A 16,608-nucleotide genomic window follows, 5' to 3' on the forward strand; every position below is an offset into this window, starting at 1 on the left:
TTACAGCCAATCTAATGTCCATATTCTAAAAACAAAACCTTAGGTAACAAAATAAAAAATAAATAAAAAAAAATGGCAGACAGGGGCAAAGATAAAAATATTTGTCATTATTTTCTTTGTTATTAAATATTAAGATCACAGATACACATTACACATACACAACTTAATATACAAATTAAATAGGCTAAACAGTGCTTTATATTTTCAGCTACAGTAGGTGTATTTAACAGCAGCATTGAAGAAAGTAATTAAATGAACAAATATGAAAGTAAAACAAAACAGACTTCACTGTATAAATTAAACATTGATACTTATTAAAGCTACTATTAAAGTTATCAGTCAAGAGCAATGAGTGATTTTCTCTTTGCATTTTGTTGTTTTATTAACATTAAAGGATATCCCTTTAAGGACAAGCGGCAGCGTGTTTACTATTGCTACTGTCTCTTTAAGAGTTGTGCGCGACGCGTCTAATATACACGCATTAGACAAGCAGATTTTCTCTCAATTTTCTCAAGTTTGCTTTCACTTTAGACATAAACGACTTTATGTAAACCTTGTGTGTATTTGACAGTATAAGCACAATAAGACTCGAAAGATAACTTAGTCCAGTATCCAGGCGCTGGTAGACAGGCTTTTAGTGCGTGAGCTTCACATACGCGCTGAGGAACACACATGTTAGAGCAGCGCATCAGCACGCGAATTAAATGTTTAACCGACAAGGCATTAAAGCACATGCAAATTATGAACTTTTGTGAACTGCAGTGTCCCGTTCCGCTGCGTTAACATTTTATGTGAATATACGTCGCGTTGTTCAGTATGTTGGGACAGAGGCGCCAGAACAGATATAGGCTAATGCACGATTCTACGATATTTCTTCAAAAGCAGATCGTGAAGACATTTTAATCGCCCACGATCAAAAATCGTCATATCGCACACCCCTATTAGGGACCATTTAAAAGTCACATTGACATTCTCAAAACGACAGACCAAAATTAGATGCTAAATATCACAAGAGCACAAGAGTGACTGCGCAGTTTTATGTAGCCTTGGTTTTGAAGTATTTTTCCCATTGACTTTACATTAATGCATCTGGAAGAGGTTTTATCCACAGCGAATTTACAGCGCATCAGTTTGTGTATTCCCTGTGATTTAAGCCTACGATCTTGGCGTTGCGTACCATGATTTTCAAACTGAGCTACACATTTTCCATATTAAAACACACACACACACACACACACACACACACACACACACACACACACACACACACACACACACACACACACACACACACACACACACACTTTAACAAAGCGTTCTAAGATCCACACTACCAGCTCCAAGATAAATCATAATATTTGAAGAAAAAAAAAAGAAAAAAACAATACTAATAGTTATATACTGTTATACATTAATATTTTGTATTATTTTTCTAATTTTTAATTAGAAATTATTTTAAGTTTTAGTAATTTGGTCATATGCTTTTTTTTTCGATTTAGCTTTCATTTATTTTTATTTCTGTTTTAGGTTTAGTAATTGTAAGTACTTCATCTTAAACTTATTTCAATTTTGAATTATTTTTCTAATTTCAGTTTAGTGTTAGAAATTTGGTTACTAGGTGCTTGTGTTTTTTATTAGCTTTTGTTTTTTTATTTTTCTATTTTAGCTTTAATTTATTTTTAATCCGTTATTAGTAATTTTAAGTACTTTATCTTTAAACTTATTTTGTTTCAGTCAGGCAACATTGTGCAAAAATTGTGAAAAAATTTAATCTAATCTTTACATTATTTATTTTATCACAGCTATTTCAATAAAGAAATGATTGGTTAACAATAACAACACAATGTATTTCACAATTCTTTTACAGCATGTTAAGCTATTTGTTAAATAAAAATCCACAGAAACAATGCTAGACCAACCTTAGAGCTTGTGGCAAGTTTATCTTAAAAGTGGTCATCAATATAAATACATTTTTCTATAAAGAAAATTATTTGGATACAATACATTTTTTACATCTGGCGTCCTGTTGTTGCACGCTATAGGCAATGGTTTTGGCATCCTTAACAAAACAATGGTAAACCCATATAAACAGACAATTACATTAAATGGAAGGGTAGTACTCTTTACAGGTATCTATTAACTAAAGCAAATGGTGTCCGACTAGTCTTTTTCTCAAAGCCCCTCAAAGCTCTTTGAAAGTTGTAGCCATCTGAATACATTTTAGTTGTTTCTAATGCAACACATGTTGTAAAATTCACACTCTATCTTTCAAGACTGTAATAAAAGGGGTTTTGAGTGATGCATTAACCAGAGAACTCAGTTTCCTGTCAAGTCATCCACTCCCCCGTCATGTGATACTGAAACTCAAAGACAGTGATGAAAGAGAGTAAGTGTGTGTGTGTACCTGCTCAGAGTGAGTGTGAGGGAGTCGGTTGCAGCTCTGATCTTGTTCTGTGCCTCCACATGGGTCATCTCCTCTGCGTTGGCCTCAGAGATGGACACCACCCAATCTCCAACACCCACTCCGGCCTGGGCTGCCTTGCCGCCTGGGGTCAGCTGAAACAGCCATAGAGAACAAACATTAGTCACACTCTGTCTAAAGAAGTGTCAGGAGATGACTTTCAGCTAACCCAAAACATTTCAAATCTAAACCAGATTTTCCCATTTTTTGAAGCAAGTGAGTGGTGCTGAAAACAAACACAATACAGGGGTGTTGTAAGTCGTTGACAGGGTGCCAGGTTTCTAAGCACATTTTTATGTGGTTGCTAGGGTATTCTGGGTAATTACTAGGCAGTTGATTAATAACCAAAGCCATAAGTGGCCACCCCCAAGTCTCTATGACTTTTCTGGTCTAAACATATGGCTATTCTCACACTTTCTACAGTATGTAAATTTATAAGAGTTTGCATCTTCCCAGCAGTTGAGAAGAATAAAATGAGAACATTTCTCTGAACCTGCAAACCTGACCGGTTTTATAAAAAATAAATGGATATTAGCAAAGTCCTTTTAGGCAAGTCGTGCCACTCGGCCGCCATCTTGGCAACGCCTCCGGGCAGCTATTTCGGACTAACAAGACCAGGCTCCTATCTAAATGAATGGGCAGAAAGTCAGAACTGCACTTTCACTGGTCACTGGGACATAAAAACTGCATGTATAGAAACAGTAGTAAAATATGATAAAAATCGCTGAAAAAGTTTGATGACTTTGCCCCAAAATAAGGTTTAAAATGCCTTTTTCCCCACAGGTTATACCTTTACTATGCATGCGCAAGGGTTCACGTTCAGGACACCAAACTTCATTTACGTCTCTATCCAGAATGCCGGTGTTGTGCCAAGCACTTAAACAATTATATGTATTTAAATGTCTGAAACCTAAAATAAACATTATGTGGTTAAAACACTGAACAGTTGTGATAGAGCCTATGACAAGCGCTGAGCGCGTCCGTCTTTGGCTCAGCGCCAGCCACAGCGCGAAAGCACAGGTTGAATATGGCAGTTATGTCACGTCACTGTACATTCGCTCCTTAGTGGTCAGCTGCTGACTGTTAAAAGCAGATGATTGGCTTTGCAGCCGGAGGGGTGGGACATGTGCATACAACCGCCATCTTTGCCGTTACGGGTTTTCCTTAATCCTTATATAGTTGTATTGAGGATTGAGGAAGTGGCATGTCTCATATAAATTGTCTCTGATATTAGCCAACCACACACCTCATGCTGAACTATTCAAAACCACGTCAACTCTAACACCACAGCAGTGAAAGAAACAGCTCACCTAACTTCCAATCAATCAAACCCTACCGCACAAGAACAAACTCACCTGAGAGGAAGTGTAGTCTACAAACAAACAGAACTCACAATGTAATATTGTTGATAAATCCATCATAACACAAAAGCCAGTCTAAAATAATCCAGCACTTTAACGCAGCATTGACTTTTACAGTCTCACTGTGCAGCGCTTTCAGATAAGGCCGTCTTGGCAATGAAGCGAGCCACAGCATATAAATCACTCAGAAAAAGGCCAGAGGCGTCGCCCAAAAGGGAAAGTGAATAGAATGTAGGGAAATATACAAATGCCGGTGTTACATGGGAAAGAATATTCAAATTTTAGAACATGGAAAATGTTCTACTGCTGTCTGACTCTGTGTACAATATGAATGGGGAAATTATGTTCTGCCATGTCTAGAAACATACGAGTCACGTTCATGTGTATATCACTGACTTGTGCTAAAGAAGAACATATGTCCCAGATTTAGGGTGCTTTCACATCTGTAGTTCAGTTCATTTGGTCCGGACCAAGGGTGAAAAATGATACTTTGTAGCATTTTTTCAGGCGTTTTGGTTCCTTTCACACCAGACTGATCGCTCTGGTCCGAATCAGTTTATAAGTTGATAAAACGAACCAAAATGCAGTCACGTGACTACATCCACGTCACTCGTTGGCCAGATAGGTCTGGCATTTCCATAACTGCACTTCGTTTGGTCAGAATTAACGTGCGGGGAAATCCGGCAGATAACACGCCGCTGTTTACTATGGAAAGGCGACTGCGTGGGCTGGTTGTATCCTTCGTCATATTTTATTATATAGTTTGTCTACTACACCACTTTAGACAAACAAGATTATTTGAGAATGAAGCGAGGATGCGGCTGTTAATAATTTCTATCAGGCTCTGTCTGCACCTCCTAACAACTTAAAGTCTGTCCGCGAGTGCAAACTGTCAACAAACATTTCTCCTCATCCCATAATCACAGTGCAGCTGACTACGGCAACTGGTTAAGTCCAAAAATGCGCAGTTCTTTGGCAGTTGGTACTGTTCAAGGTCGGATCACGTTCTCACCACAAACGAACCGCTCCAGAGTTCGTTTCAAAACGTACCGAGACCACCTCTTCGAGCAGGTCTCGGTACGCTTGTTTGGTCCGCTTTTGGTGCGCACCCGAGTGCGATTGCCACATTCACACCTGCCCAAACGAACCGCACCAGTGGGAAAAACGAACTCTAGTGCGATTCAACCGAACTAAATGAGGCAGGTGTGAAAGCACCCTTAAAGCGTATACCTTGTTCACCACTGGAAAAGCACAACCACATTGTGAAACTATAACGCTTAGGTCAACCTGTGTCTGATGCCTTCTAGAAAAAGAAGACCAGCAACAGTTTCAGATAACTACTGAGCAAAGTGTGAACAACTTGAACGTCACACACTGATGACAAAGCACACAACCTAGAACCCGCCAAACTGATCCGCCATATAACATTTCTGAACATTCATTCCAAACAATGCGTGCTCTGACAAGCTTTGAAGGAATTTATCTGACCTATTGTTGATCTGGCAAGCAGTTCAGCTAGATTTCCACAGAAGATGATCATTTATGAGGAAACTTTGCTCAAGAATCCCACAGAAACGGTGAATAGGAAAGATTCAAGTCCCAGCTTAAAGCTAAAAGGTACACTTAAACAGAGAATATCTGTTAGCATTCCCATTCATTTCGATCATAGTTACTTTGCTTTTCAATGGCCAGGCATCAATGAAGAAAGATGCTTGTTGAGCAAGATGGTGTAACAGGATCATGAGAAACCTTAACCCTTTGGACCCAAACAGCACCACCACATTTGGCCACAAATAAAAGCAATTCAAAATGTAAAATGCTGCGCATCATTAAGAGCACTTAGTCTGTGTAATAAGAAAATAAGACATTTGGTGGTAGCACCCTAATGAGAACCAGCTTTTGCTATTGGCATGTTTTTGAATGCAATGCACATGGTCTGTCCTCATGTCTATATAAAGCTGTACCCAAAGATTTACCATCTGCTCTGGACATTTCATGCTCCCTATACCTCCATTCTCCAAGTTCTACCACGTTTCCGGTTTCGACCGCCTCCTATTCACTTCAACAAACATTTACAAGTCTTCTCTGCTGAGCTCTGAATCGAAATCCGGAGTTAGACAGCACTGGGGGAAGAGAACAAAAGTTATTGTCCTCGGACCTCAGCCCTCAACAGCCTGTTTGAGAGACCATTCAAATATTTATGAAACATAAGAAGCATTGTGACGTCGTCAGGACATCATGAGGAAATGGCTGCGGTTTGAAAAACAATCCTGCAGAAAGTCCTCCCTCAGGTGTAGCGCTTTGGCAAGCGTACAGGAAACAGATCAGACCAGGAGAGGTCTTAAAAGAGTTCATCCAAAAGACAATGAACATTCTATCGACTCTTACTCACCCTCATGTTAGGGCTGCATGGCTTAAAAAATAGTGATATAAAAAAGTCTGCTGTCCCTGTTGGTCTGCACAATTTGGCCAAAATTTTAAGTATTTGACTATATAATAATAATAAAAAATAATTATAATTATTATTAAAAATGCTGTTGTAATATTTCATGGCAAAATTTAAGAAAAATATAATAATTGTTATTATTTATACATTTTTTAACAAATACAAATTTATTACTCTTGTAATATTTGAATGTAAAAAATAAGAGCATTTAGTAATAATATAAGCAGTGTTACCACTGGTTCCTTCAAGATTTGTCTGATGTTTTTTTCAAATGAAGTTTTTCAATTTATGAGTAAAACAAAGCCTGTCGTGAACATTTGACATTTTGTTCCACAACATAAAATGAAACGCTCTCACACCGCAAAACTGTCTTTTCTTGTTACTTATTAGAAACATACGCTTTCAAAAATAAACATAACAAATTTCGTGTTTTCGGTATGGATGTGTGTAGTTTTGTAAAAGGAACCAGCGACGAATTAGTCTTCTGGGTTCTGGTGTCATCCCTGCACTACTCTATATTGCGTTATTCATTGAAAAAGTAACTAATTGTGTTACATAGTTACTTTTTATAGAAAGTACTAGAGCGTTAAGTACAGCTGGGCTTGCTTGCTTGGATGTAAAGACCCTTTCACCCTCTTACTTCAGCAATAAAAACAAAAAAGTAAACACAAATGTGATGATTTTCTATAGTCATTTTTGCTTAGTATGGTTGGATTGCATCATCGAAGGGTCAGCAGCAAAGACATTGGTTAATAAAGTTAGATTAAATACATAAATGATATAGGTTTAATTTAATATATTCAATTATTTCAGGTTTGCGTAATATTCGGAGTTTGCATTTTACTGTTTTTTATTCATATTGGGGAATATTGAATCAGTTTTTGTGCAAGTGAGATGAGTAAATGCATGCTCAAATTTAGTCTAGAACAGAGGTGTCCAAACTCGGTCCTGAAGAGCCACACCTGCAGAGTTAAGCTCCAACTTGCCTCAACACACCTGCCTGGACGTTTCTAGTAAGACCTTGATTAGCTAGTTCAAGTGTGTTTAAATAAAGTTTGGGCTTAAACTTTGCAGAACAGTGGCAAGATTGCAGGAGCAAGATTAGACAGCTTAAATGGAAACCAACTTGCGTTACTTATTTGAAACTCAGATTTTTATTTATTTTTTACTATAAAAGCGTTACTTTACTAATTACTTAGTAAATCTGATTATGTAACTCGTGTTACTTTCAACAATGAATATAATAACTGTAATTTTAAAATACTAGTAATTAAAATACTAATGTTTATATCTGTCTTTATTTATTCATTTTCAAAAGTTAAAATAAATTTTAATAAAAAAATAAATAAATCAAAGAGAGCCAAAAAAGCCTTTCTTTTGTTGAGAGAAGCACTTATAAAATGCCTGTTGACATTACAAGTTGGGGAATGTTTGGTGCATGTTGCATTCCCAAATACATGTTATAAGCAAACTGAGCAGCATTTACTGTAAATCGAGCTACTCTGAGACACTAAAAACACTGGATCATAAGCTGCTTGCGTGTAAAAAAGCCTTTGCGATTTGATAATCACACTAAGCCATTTCCTGATTTTGTTAGGCAGAATGCTGACACTGCTCTTCTACATTCAATGGAAGTGAATAATGACCAGGGGCCGTTAAGCTCCAAAAATGTCTAAAAGTGCCATAAAACTAAAAGTAGTCCGACTTCAGTGATTTATTCTAAGTCAACAATACTTTCATGGTGCTTTTAGTCATTTTAGATCTTCCCTGGTCACTATTCACTTTCAAAGGGAAAGAGCAGTGCAAACCTCCTGCCAAACATCTATTTGTGGTCTGTGGATGGGGGGGAACAAAATCGTGAAAGGATTTGTTTTGTTTTTTTGTTTTTTTTATTTTTGGGTGTACTATCCCTTTAAAAGTAAACGTATAAGAAAATGGGCACACACACACACACACACAAATAAAAGGTTGAGAGACAAAAGAGAAAGAAAGAAGACAGGGGAACGTGGACGGTTGAGTATGCAGATAGAGCTGATGGACACGGCCACCTGTGATCCTGGCTCAAGTTCAGAACCCAGCTGTTCCTAGACTTGAGTCTGGTGGCAGTTAAGTGCTGCGCTAAGACCTTTTACAAGTCAAAGGGGGAAGAGTAGAGAAACCTTAAACCCTCTGACATCAATGTGCAGGACTACACAAGAAAATACACTCGTATAAACAGCTACAAACGAGGACGGCAGCCGTATTAGATGTTCAATGGAGGATGATTTGGGTCACAATCAACAAGAAGAATGGAGTCTTTGACATATCCCATGTATGTCCTGGATATCCGATGCTTTAAAATCATGGCCCATTTACAATTTTCTACCCCAGACACGCAGTGGCCCATCCTTTTGTCCATGATGGTGCTGAAAGTTTATGCGGCGACCCTAAAGACCACCCCATTAAAATCCTTGCTGCATTTCACTTTCCATTTCCTTTTGGGGGGCTGTAAGACTGTGGGCCTCAGAGCAATTGCGTCAGCTGATACGAGTGAGCCATAAATATCTTGGATGTGAGAGCCAAGCTTTAAACCAAACTGTCTTCAGAGGTCTCTTAGAACAGCCACTGCCATGCTGGCTAACAAGCCCTCCAAAAGCAAACAAACATATTGACAAACTTGTTAAAATGACTGTGACAAACTCAGATGATTAGGTCCACAGGCCAGAGACACTGGGAATACGATCAGTAAACCATGAACTAAAATGTTTCTCATGATGAACGTCAAAGGCATGTCTCTCTTTTATTTTGTTGAAGTAATAATTCAGCCAAAAGGGAAATGCTGTCATTGTTCACTCACTCATGTTGTTACAAAACCATAATGACCTGCTCTTTTTTTTTTTTTTCTGAGCAACACAAAACTAAATTTTTAAATAATCTTTATACAATGACAGTTCTTGGTGACAAGAGCTATGAAGCCCAACACAAATAACACAAATATATTATGACAGTCGTCTACTTGTGTGCTTTACTCTCAGAGGAACAGACCAAAATATAGGTAGGTATTCACTGAAAACCCCAAACTCCGCTGTAGCCCGGCCTTCTTAAAAAAATCGGATTCTGAATATGAACGTTAAAGATTATCAGTGAATAATAATTACATTTTCTTTCATTTTCTTGACAACCATGGGGAACTCTGAACTGTACTAGTACAGAAAAGAGCCGTGTAAATATCCTTTAAAATTACTATTTTTGAGTTCCACTGAAATAAGACCATAAAGGATTCTAAGGGCATAGAACATTTCATTTTATAAAAATGTAAACATAAATATAAAACTATAAACATTATTAGCCAATAGAGGGACTTTCTCATTCTAGACAACATATGACTGCTGGACAAAATAAGTGAGCGCAGATTTAGTCAACAATATTTTAGGTCTGTTTTCCTGAGAGAGAAAAAAGGACTGTTAATTTGAAATCCTTATATCTGATGTAAATTGGATTATGTCAACTTTTAAAAGCACACTAGCATGTAGATGGCCTAAAGGCTTACAGTCATTGACTAAAAGCCACAAACTCCCATTTTGATTTTATGGGGTCTCTCACCTCCAGAGTAATATGCACAAAGTACTAAATGTCTTCATCAAGGGAGCAGACCAGCTTCACGTCACAGAGCTGGAACCCCAGGGAACAAAATCACAAAAAGAAAACTCAGACTGTTCTCTTAATCTTCTAAAGATTACATCACATAATTTTCTAATTGCAGTTGTGTTTAATTTATTGAATGGCATTTTGCCTGCTAATGCAATCCAGATGGACATCCACTGAAGCAAATACAAATCATAACATTTGTACACTGTGATCATTATGGATTTCACAGCTAGTACACACAGATCCAACGGTTTGTGTGTGTCATCTCATCTGTAGGTTTCACTTGCATTTATTTCACTAGGAAAGTATTCCTTTGAGGTCCAAGAACCATGTCATCTGGTTTTGGGAATGATGACTGGAGACATTAATGGATAGTGGGTACAAAGGGCTGCTCTGTTGCCAGAAAAAGTAAAGCAGTGTTAAAATCCCAGGAATGCTGAAGAAATGTGCCGAGGTGTCCAATGGAAAGCGAACAGGAGAAGGAGGAGGTGGTGAAGGAAAGGAGGAAAGAAAGGGAAATGCTCGGAGAAATATGAAGGCCAGTCCAGTTTCCAAATACCATCAGCTGATGAACTCAATCCATATTTATGACATGAGGAAAATACAGTCGCTAATACTGCTAGACTGTATTAGTAATGTGGGACTGGGGTGGTTTTTAGCTAATTATATGGTTGCTAGGGTGTTACTAGGTGGTTACTTAATGCCCCAAGTCAAAAGAAACCAAACAAAAGACATTCTGGTCCCTAAATATAGCTTGGATCCCTCATTTAATGGAAGTCTCTGGGATTTCTGCACATGTTTATCATCCAACTGGTGAAAACTGTAAACCAGATTGCTTAGAAAAGCACCTTTCCTCAAAGACTATCATTAGTTTATATAGCACAAGCAGTGCAGAATGAGTTAGATGCCAAAGTTTAAAACACGGGATTAGTGGTTTGTTCAAATCAAGTACCACTAATTATTGTGTATAACAGCAAATGTTTAAGCAGTCCTCTATAAATAAGCCACTATGTTCCATTTCATCATTATCCTGTTTGAATGGCCAGCCTTGTGTGCATCAGCACATAATACCTCACTCTTTAACCTCTTTGTTCTCCCATTGAGTAGAAGGGGGGAAACAGACCACCCATCTTCAGATTACTCCCCTTTAAAACCTATGGAGTCGGACAGAGCGTATCTTCATTAACTCACGATCCGTTTCAACCCTGCGTGATTTAACACTGCATAACTCAACAGTACGGCAATGTGGAAGGGTGTAGCCTTCTGTCAAGATGAATGAATCACCGTCCTTCATATCAGACTAACAAATCACCTTTAAAAGCATAGTGTAATCTCAAACGACAGAACAAACACACCTAATGAGTCACCTCCTGTCACAGTAATGACTGGCTGATGTCAACCTGAACATAGGAAGCTGTCCGACTGTAACATTCCTTTGAAAATTCATTTTCACATCTGTCAAGAGGTGAGGACGACTGCGATATGAAATGTTTGCTTTACTGCGTTGTGTTAAACATACGGCACGTTCCAGGTCACGTGATTAGCATTGAGGTAGTAAATGGTTATCACTTGCCAATTTAGGGCTTTAATTTAGAATAGTCTTTATGAGGCCTAGAGAGCTACTAAAATATAAAGTAAATAACTGATCCATCTGGATGGACTTATCTCTTATCTCAGGACACTTATCTTTTATCAAGTTTCCATTTCTTCGAATTAACGTTGAAGCGGTTCCTGCAGTTTAACTCAAAAAGAAGAAGATATCCTTCATTTCCAAAATGATAGTCATCATTTTTGCTATGTTAGCTCTAGCGTGAAGGAGATGCCGGTGTCTGTTCAGTCCTGTAATGAAATCATTCTTCATAAACCAAAGACCCTGCAATGCACTTTATGAGAAGTTAAATCAGGTTAAGAATGACACGCACAGACACGCTCCTGCTATTGCATAACATCTGGCAACAGCAGGCGGCTTTATGGCCGGCTCGCACACTGACGGATGAAGTCACCATTTTGACTGAAGCAGACATTTAACATTTAAGTGTCAATGCAAGTCATCAATGCTGACAGACGTCTGAGGGCTAAACAGATGTCCACGGCTGCAGGTTATGCTACCATGTCAGAAAAATAAAGGGAAATGGTGAAAATGTTGTAAAATCTGGCAGAGCTGAAAACATAGAAAGTCCAGTTATTGTTCCTCAGTATTTAGATTTATAAGTCAATATTAACATGAAATAATTTAAAAGTAAATGAAAACTGGCTGTCAGGAAATTTTGGAACTTTTACACAAGTGAAATGCTACTTTTGGTAACTTCTTCAGCCAAGTGGTAGTCATTACTAAAAAAAAGGCCAATAAATCAATATCAATCATTAAGAAGTACATGCAGATGTAGACAAGAAAAGCTATGAAGAACAAGACACATTACTTAATGCAATAAAACAAGAAGACAAGACTTGTGCACTAGCATAACTTATAGAAATGACTTTTCAAACTCATCTATCATTGGTTGAGCAAACAGACAGTCTTGCCCCAAGCTAATCCAGTGTTCCAGTCTTGTGCTGGGGTGTTTCACAAACAATGACGTAACTCGCTGCTTAACCACCGCACTACAATTCATCGTTGGAGAAACTAACTAGGTATTTCACAACGGTTTCCGTTAAAATGCTGAATCGTTGAACCATGATGGAAATGATGGGACATGCAACCATAGTTGGCTAACAATACTTTTGGGAAACGCATCGCTAGTTAGGATGCTCAACAAACTGAGCAATGTTTTGAAGACAGTTCAGAGTCACAATATTTAATGTTTTTTTTTTGTGGAATCAACCTACGTACACGCATCGCCTTTATCAAAACTAAGGCCTCAATCGTCCCTATGGTATTCGTATACATACCAAATGACTTTTTAGGTTCACAACAGCACTAGCTACCAGAGCTGACATTGTGTGTATACTACAAACAACACTGCTCATATAAGGAATGGAAATTCTGCGTCTGGACCTGATCTGTTCAATATGCTCCATTGGAGGTGCCATTAAGCCAAGATTCAATGACCTTAAAGAGAGAACAACGCATGCTAGAAACTAAACAAAGCATAACATATCCTTGTGAGGAGACATCTGAATGGAGTTCTGAAGCAGGCCTTTTCTTATGGGGTTGATATCAAGCGGTGACATGTTTCTGAAGGAATGCAAGTGTTGAAATAGACCTCTTGAAGCACTGAGCACACTGTTCTCATTAACTTGATTGCATTTCCTTTTGAGTTTGTGTTTGATGTCTTTCTGCACGCACAGACGGGACCGTAAACTAACACAGAATTGGTGCAAAACCTCATTAGGGGGATGAAAACACCTTGAGTGAGTGATGGATGCATGCTATCTAAATGGAGTCTGCGAAACACCTTGTTCATTTGTCAAACTGAAATGTTAAAGGGAACAAATGGGATGAATACATCATTAATATACAGCTGACAGCTTAAGCTGATAACAAAACATGTCTTTTACCCATCGCTACATCCAAGATGAGGTCACTTACCCTGGACACGGTCAGGGGCATGTTGAAGTCCTTGCCTCCCTGAAGCCGAAAGCCCCAGGGAGCAGGTCCGTTGAGTGTTACAGAATATATATTCATGGCCTGAAAAGAAAACAAACAGAAGAGAGATTATGGTTTCATTCCATCATGTAGTAATAATATTACAAGTGATTCTGAGCTCCTAACAAGGCTATTTACCAAACATTCCAGAGGCACATACGTGAACAGTGTCTGGTATGCTGTTGATGTCTGACTGTGCGTGAATTAAACCCAACAACCAAGAAATCTCAAACAATTATATAGTACAATTTTTTGAACAATATAACCAAATTCACTCGCATACATAAGAGTACACTCTCATAAAGCTATGTATACTAATACACTCTTAAAAAGGTTCTTTTGGGAACGCAAAATGGTTATGGCATCACCCTCTTTTAGAACCTTTCAAAAGCTTATATCGTAAATATATTATCGAACAGCTCTTGGATATAAAAAAGTTGGATATAGAAGTATGTCCAACTTTATTTGCATACATACAGCATACTAACATAAAGCAATATAATTTAATCGCCCAGCTCTAAGATATTAAAATGTCTGTAAAGCTGGTTTAAAACCATGTGTATTGTGAAAAACACTACACACACACACACACACACACACACACACTCACAAAAAATGACTTGACAACTAAACAAAAGTATAAATATAAGGTTTTAAGATTGGCTTGAGGTTAACAGCACTGAAACCATTTTTATTCCTGTGAGATCAATTGTTCACGGCAGCGTTCATGGAGACATTTGAGATTCGGCTTATTTTAATTAATTATCAGGTAGGTGACAGAAATAAGCACCTATATATTTCCATTGCGTGGTGAACTGCAAATTACTGGTCAGTGATCCACAATGAAAGTGCACATTATCTACACTCTAGCAAATCCATGAGTGAAAATGCTATATATTATGACAACCCAGCACATTTAAGAAGCTCAGCATAGATTTATAGCACTCAATGGCTGTTTGAATAAAGCATGAGCACATGACATGCTTATGCATGATGATAGCAGATTAATTTAATAACTACTGCATATTATTCCTCAAACACTAAATAATCCACCGGTGGCACCTCCAGCAGATCATAGCATCACTGTTGATTATGTTACGGGTTGGCACAATAGCAAATATTAACATGACATAAAACTAAAAGCCAAGGACAAGTTGAGTCCCCAAAATCATGACATTTCCTCCCTCCCTTATAGTCTCCAAACTCCAGAGGCTATCCTATCCCACACAGAGTTTACCTGTTACATTGTGGCACGGCGCACACATACCTTATGCCACGGACCAAACTTGTCACCCAAACCTCCAGAAAACCAAGTGGAAATCTGGCACTGCAAGACAGCCTGACTTTCTCACTGCTGGCAAAGCTCAACTCCCTCCCCTCCTTCTTTGTGACACGGGTTCGCTCCACGTCTCTCTTACTCCACAGGCTATATAAGGAATGTAAAACTACACCAAACTATTTCAGCCCAACACCCACGAGTCACGGAGAGGGGGAAAGAGAGAGGGAGGGAGGGAGGGAGGGAGTGAAGGAAGAGAAAACATCTACTACCTCAGATTCTCTGGCTCTAGATGTAACATTTAAACTACCAGAAAAAGACATCAGAAGGCAGGTTGGATGGGTGGGAAGCAAAATGAACATTCCTCTCAATGTGGATAACATATGTTTCATGGTTGCACCCACAGTTGGGTATGTGACAGCAATTTGAGAATGCAACAGCGCTGTGTTTGCCCTGTGGTAAAACTCCAATTGAGAAACCATTATGAATTCTGAATGGTCTTCTCGCACTGTGCGAATAACATATGTTTTAGACGGCAAAGCTGTGCCACCCTAAGCAGGTTATGTCAAACTGAATACAATTTGAGAGAACAAAACTGCAGCTGTTGTCAAACCCTGTGGCAAAACTGTAATTGAGAGGGCATTGTACGTTCTGAAAGGTCCTCTTTTCTGAGTGCATTTCAATTTTCCACTAACTACCTCCAATTTCATTCAGTCCTTTGTGATCAAAATTACTTTTAAAATAATATTCATTCATAAGCCTGACATTTCATCCCCTAGGGTGAATTAAAAATGAAATAATGTTTCATAGCTTTAATGTTTTAAAGCTAAAAAAGCACATAACTATGCATAAACACAAGCAAGTGATCAAGCTATCTGAACTCCTTTCTAATTCTATCAATATTATATAGGGTTCATGTGAGTGCAAGCATAAATCTTGTACTTTGAAAACTGCAAACTATACATGAACTTTGCATATTTTTTCTCAATATGTGGAAATAAAACCAATGTCGTTGCCTTCAAACAATGAAGCGATTTTTAACTTTGTAATCATTGCAACTAAAGGATCACTAAAAATGAATATTTCCTACAAAGAAAAAAACATTTAGCTATTTAGAGAATCCAGATTGGCTGGCAAGCCACATTGTAATGTAAACGAATTGCAATGTTAGGAAAAGTCCCAAAGTATCCTAAAGCTGATGCATAATTTTGCAATCATACCCATTAATAGCCTTCAGCAGTACTTATACTATGAGAGTCTATGTATGTAACCTAGAAACGTAATACACTCTCTTTTAAAGCCCAGTTGCTGCCGGTACATCCAAAAAGAAGTTGGGAAGCAGAGCATTTACCTCCTTGTGATCGACAGACATCGCAGCCTTCCGTTTTCTGATCTGATGATCTGTTATAAATAGAGATCAAGTAAACTTCACAACTTTCTAGACTTGGGCGTCAGGTCGCGCACAGAAGCCGCAGGTTTTCCCTGTTGGATTTTCTTTTAGTAGGACTTTGATAATACGTCATGCGTCACGTGGTGGCCTGACGCACGGGCTCGGTGGGCGCGCCCCCGTGGCCAGACTCTTATGTTCCAAGTTTCTGTAAATTCATCGAGTCTATATTGAGGTTCTCAATTGTTTGTAGAATACAGATTTGATGTTTTGTAAACGTGGCCTCATCTTTCTATCTTATTTTTATTGTTTTATTTTTATTTTTATTATTTATTTACCCATACTTATTCATAGTTTATTCAAGTATTTTACCTGTGTATAATACAGACAACTATGTTCAACATAGGTCAGTCTATACGGTTCTTGACTTAACTACATTTTCAGGTACTTCACTGAGGCGTAGG

General features: G+C 38.2%; 1 protein-coding gene across 1 annotated transcript in view; it reads right to left on the reverse strand.

Annotated features, from left to right (window-relative positions):
• pdlim7 (PDZ and LIM domain 7) overlaps positions 1–16,313 on the reverse strand; it is a 44,453-nt gene extending 28,140 nt beyond the window's left edge. The window contains exons 1-3 of the mRNA XM_081383128.1: positions 16,109–16,313; positions 13,425–13,523; positions 2,405–2,556 (exon numbers count right to left, since the gene is read on the reverse strand). Coding sequence (XP_081239254.1) covers positions 2,405–2,556; positions 13,425–13,523; positions 16,109–16,129 — 272 coding nt within the window. The 5' untranslated portion in view covers positions 16,130–16,313. The remainder of the gene's footprint in view (positions 1–2,404; positions 2,557–13,424; positions 13,524–16,108) is intronic.
• Between the last annotated feature and the right edge of the window lie 295 nt (positions 16,314–16,608).

This window comes from Scardinius erythrophthalmus (genome assembly GCF_964197995.2).
Source record: "Scardinius erythrophthalmus genome assembly, chromosome: 13".
NCBI lineage: Eukaryota > Metazoa > Chordata > Actinopteri > Cypriniformes > Leuciscidae > Scardinius > Scardinius erythrophthalmus.